The following is a 4,662-nucleotide window of genomic DNA, read 5'->3' as shown; positions in this document are numbered from 1 at the left end:
TATATATATATATATATATATATGTCTATATATATAGGCTCATATATATATAGAGAGAGAGAGAGAGAGAGAGAGAGAAGCTGAATGATTATTAGCCAATTAGATAATGACAAGTAATCAGTAGGCGACATATGCAGGTGGAACAAGACCTCATCCCTCAAGTAGATGTGGGTTGCATAGTTGCCACTAGATGGAGTAATAGCCCTGTCATGCATGGAAACGCACTGTAATACCCTTTGAATGTTTGTGGAGAACATCCATCAGTCGGCAGAATTTTTTGTCAAACAGAACCAAGTCTTTGCTTTAGACTACTTTTAATTCTTATGTCGCTGATTTGTAAACATACACAATTTGAAAAATTCCATCACAAATTAAAGTATAAAAAATGCGTTTCAAATATTTAGTGTACCCATAACAGCAGTATGTGCTGTAATGTAAACAAATAAACACTTAGCAATATATATTTGAGAAAATTTTGAAAAAGGTATGTAAACAATTTTCTAGCAGTCACTACAGATAAGTTAGTAAGTTTCGGTATGCAGAGTTTTTTCGGTGCTTACCAGCAGTTCCTGCGGTCTGATTGAATTATCAGTGTAGATGCACAGCTTCTCTGCAGTTAATGGACGCGTCTCTTTCAATTTAGACGCAAGAAACATGCACACTGTGCCAAGCAACTGCAAGTTGCATTTTCTTGTTGGTACCACAGCTAAAAATCGGTCCAAGTAGTTCATAGCCAGTGTTCTTCCTCGCATTTCTGTTCCTCGCAGACCTGGAAAGGGCAGGGCACAACTTAGTTCAAGAAGAAAAGATGCACGTGGCTCAACAAAATTAGTCTAATTTATGTAACTCACAATGACTATATATGCATTAAATAATTACGACGAGAAAACGATTTACGTAGTATTGTCCATCAGTTGCATAGATAACAGGTTGTAAAATCGTCACGGTAACATTAGAGATTGGCTCCAAAAAAAGTATAATGTCTGTTTTGTCGTTGTTATAAATGTATAAATTTAATGGATGAAAAGGGGACTCTAACATCTTTATCAATAGATTCACATTCCTTTGGTTCATTCAGTAAGAAATGAATTCAAGTCACAATCACCCGAGCCAAAAAACACCCATGCAACACACAGTACGGGATCTGTTTTTTTAATTCGTCATATTTTCATAAAATATTTAAAAATATAAATAAATTGTCTAGGTCTAATATTCACACCTCTAAATATTCACCAATCCTTTTCACATCATTCCCGACAATTGACAAGTTATCAAATCGATGTTTTATATGATTAAAACATGATTTTTTGAACGAAGTAGCATGCGGTCTTAGATGAGTGCGTCACCATCGGACCGAATTACTTTTTTCAAAAATTTGTATAAATTCTCCTGCTTGATTCACCTGACAATTTAAAACATGAAAATAAAGCTAAGGTCCTCCCCTAACGTTTTCAACACTCAAATATTAGAAATATGAAAGATTCTGACAAAAATCGAACTTAATTCCAAGGCTACAGACTTCGATCAGCATGGGTTAAGAAGTAGTGCGGGCCCTCGCCCCTTCCGCAACCACATATTTCAAAAATTTTTACTAAAATATAGAAAAGTAATTCCCAATATATTTAACCATTAATATATACCTTAAACGCTCATTTATTAAGTCATGCACATGTAAAGAGTTGTTATGATCATTTTGTTGCGATAAAGTTGTTGTGAAAGAAAAACCAACATGGCGATGGTGAGATGTAGCACAGCGGCGAGCATTGAAGTGCATACGTGTGCATGGAAATATTTATCCAAAAAATAAATAAATAACATTAAGCACGATTCTGTCCCCTGTGTTAACGGAACCGAACGCTTTAAGAAATATGCGCTTATGATCACTGACATATGTCGATATCTTCCATTCCCCTGCAAATCTAATCGTCAGCTTGGTCCAAAATCGCGCTTATGACTGCAATAAAATAAACAGCCCGACAAAATCGGATCTGCCATTTCGGAAATATTAAAGAAGCTCCTTTACTTGCATTCTACAATGCTTACATGACAGAATAAAGTAGAAAACACTTTGCTAGACGTTTTGAAGATACGGTGTAAGCACGGAAATGGTCGGATATGTACAAACCTCCAACATCCAAGTTGCCACCATCCTCCGCATAAAGGGCTGAATATCTTTCTGAACGCATTTAAAATATGAACACTGGGGAAGAAACCTCTCTTCGATGGTCAACAAGCTCTGTAGTACCCTGTCATCATATAGAAGATTCGGGTCAGGAAGGGCTCTTATAATGGTGTCCATCTCGAGACAAAGCAGTTCCATGATTGTTAGTCCTTTTCGATCTCAAATATGCATACAAACAGTCAAATATAATGGTTGCGAAATGTCAAAAAGAGCAGAAAGGACTTCTCAGGCACACAAAATCAGTCTACAGGGCTGTCCGGGTTAGTCCTGCTCCGTTTGAAAACTTTTCCCCACTAGTCTCTTTCTCTGCTCTGCTCCTCTCGCTGCAACATTTGAGGTCTGCAGATGTAGGCTAAGGCTGTGTGACGCAAGCCTCACAAAGCAGATCTTATTATTGGCCAGACGCAACATGCTCGGTCTTCCTCGCCTTTTCCACCCCTCTTGCCCTGGTTATCAATAGCCCGAACAAGATGGACAAGAATTACAATATTGGCTGATATATTTATGGATCATGCAAGACTGTTCATACTTAGTCAACGCACCTAGCCTATTAATGCGCATCTAGCCTATTTTAACGACGTTGGGTAAACACAAACATAAACACACTGCACCTAACGCAACACTCAATTTATAGCCTATATTTGATACCTCAAAGTGTTTTTAAAAAGTGGTTTTGTTTTTTATGATATTATTTCATATCAAATAATATGCATATCCTTGATGATCAATAGTTGTGCCAGGCTGACATTTGCTAAAATTAAACCAACAAATGGTCAAAAACCTTTATTTTTGGCTCTAAGTAGGCTACAATTAAACGCCACCGCGACATCACAAAGTCGAAACAGAGCTGTCTTACATGAAGCAGCAACGCCTGTGGTCAACGAGATAGCTTTCTAGGACATGCAGCGAAAGCATGAAGCAACGCTCTCTCGTCAGAGATAGAAGCTGAATGATAGTTCTTCTCGAGCTGCCCCAGTGTATTATATAAAGCATTATATCGTCTCTATTTAGCATCAAAAGCCAAGGCTCAAATGGAGATGTGAGCATTCCAAATTTGTGATCTGCCATGCAGGTGACGGCTTTCAACATGCATAACTCACAAACTCATTCAGAAAGTCATTTGAGTATAAAACGAGACAAAGCAGTTTACCATTTCGTATAATAGGGAAATCAGAATTAAATCATGTGTCTTCAAAGACCTTCTAGAGCATGTCTATAGTGAGTTATTGATCAAGGTGCATCTCCAGGTTCTCCAGCCTGTTACAGTGATTCTGAAGAACTCAACAGACCGCAGCTACTTTGCAACAGTTGCTTCGTTTCAACACTTCTAAATGTGATAGGAAATGTCTCTTTAAAACATTTTTTTCTCTCTCTCTGTAGATTGTTTCCTCCCCTCTTCGATTTGCACAGCCAATAGTTCTTCTGCGCGCGCCTGAGGCTTTCGGATTGTTACTGGGCAGACTTTGTCTGTGGAAGTTCACCTTCTAAAGTGCCAGCAAGAACCTAATCTATTTTGCTGATCACCTGATGAACGTTGCTACTTCTCAGAGTGTGCTGCACGCAGATGTCATAAATAAATGTATACAAATGTAGCAGAGCGATAGCAATATCTGCGACCCACAGAGTGATGCTTTGAGAAACTCTAATAGCCTATATTTTAATATCCGTATCCTATAATATAAAAATGATAGAGATCATCAAATGAATACAATTTATGCTAAAAGGGGGAAAAATGCAATCAAATTGTATAATATAAAAGTCACTATTTTCAAAGTTAGTCTGCTCATAAATCTATATTATAGTACTTAACCCTTATGAATCTAAATTAACAGAACATGCAAACATGATTTCTATTAGCGACAGCATGGAATTTAGGGATAATTAAGCAATTCCAATTACTCAAATGCTGAAACATGTAGTCATTTCATTTCCTTATTAAAACATGCGCGTTATTGATGTAAGCTGCAGTGTTACCCACACGCAGCCGACACGTGAAATGTCGGCAATGCAGGGCATCATGAGTGAGTTTCATACATCCAAATGCCGCCTTAATGGGCAAAACAATGGGTACTACGAGTCATAATAACATCAAGGATGCATCCTTTTTCATATAAAGCGTTCGTTTTCTGGCGCATTGAAACTTGTGGGTGGTTATCATTCAAATGTTATTTTTAAATCAAACAATAACTAATAAATTGCCCAAATATTCATTATTAGAACGTTTTTTTAACGTATCTGTTTAAACAAACGTCACATGAATGTTTTTATACGATTTTTTTCTTATTAGCATAAAATACACATTTATAAGATATTTAAACATCACTCTGTCGGCAATGTTTTGACTCCCATTCAGTGACGTAAGTCAACCCCTCATCTATAAATCAATGCTTGTAGTTTCCTTTGAGCTCATTTTAAGACATTCAAGAAGCCAAACATTTATATATATATATATATATTTTTTTTTTTTTTTTTTTTTTCAG

At 36.8% G+C, this 4,662-nt stretch overlaps 1 protein-coding gene across 1 annotated transcript in view; it reads right to left on the bottom strand.

The window, feature by feature from the left end:
* The window catches only part of LOC107679598 (G1/S-specific cyclin-D2-like), a gene marked incomplete at its 3' end in the record, with an annotated part of 11,103 nt that extends 8,407 nt beyond the window's left edge, over positions 1-2,696 (bottom strand). Inside the window, 3 exon segments of the mRNA XM_016475187.1 lie at positions 561-739; positions 742-769; positions 2,126-2,696. Coding sequence (XP_016330673.1) covers positions 561-739; positions 742-769; positions 2,126-2,320 — 402 coding nt within the window.
* Positions 2,697-4,662: the final 1,966 nt, after the last annotated feature.

The sequence above is a fragment of the Sinocyclocheilus anshuiensis genome, unplaced genomic scaffold (genome assembly GCF_001515605.1).
Source record: "Sinocyclocheilus anshuiensis isolate Anshui unplaced genomic scaffold, SAMN03320099.WGS_v1.1 scaffold288, whole genome shotgun sequence".
Taxonomy (NCBI): domain Eukaryota; kingdom Metazoa; phylum Chordata; class Actinopteri; order Cypriniformes; family Cyprinidae; genus Sinocyclocheilus; species Sinocyclocheilus anshuiensis.
This window is presented reverse-complemented; position numbering and strand designations above follow the sequence as displayed.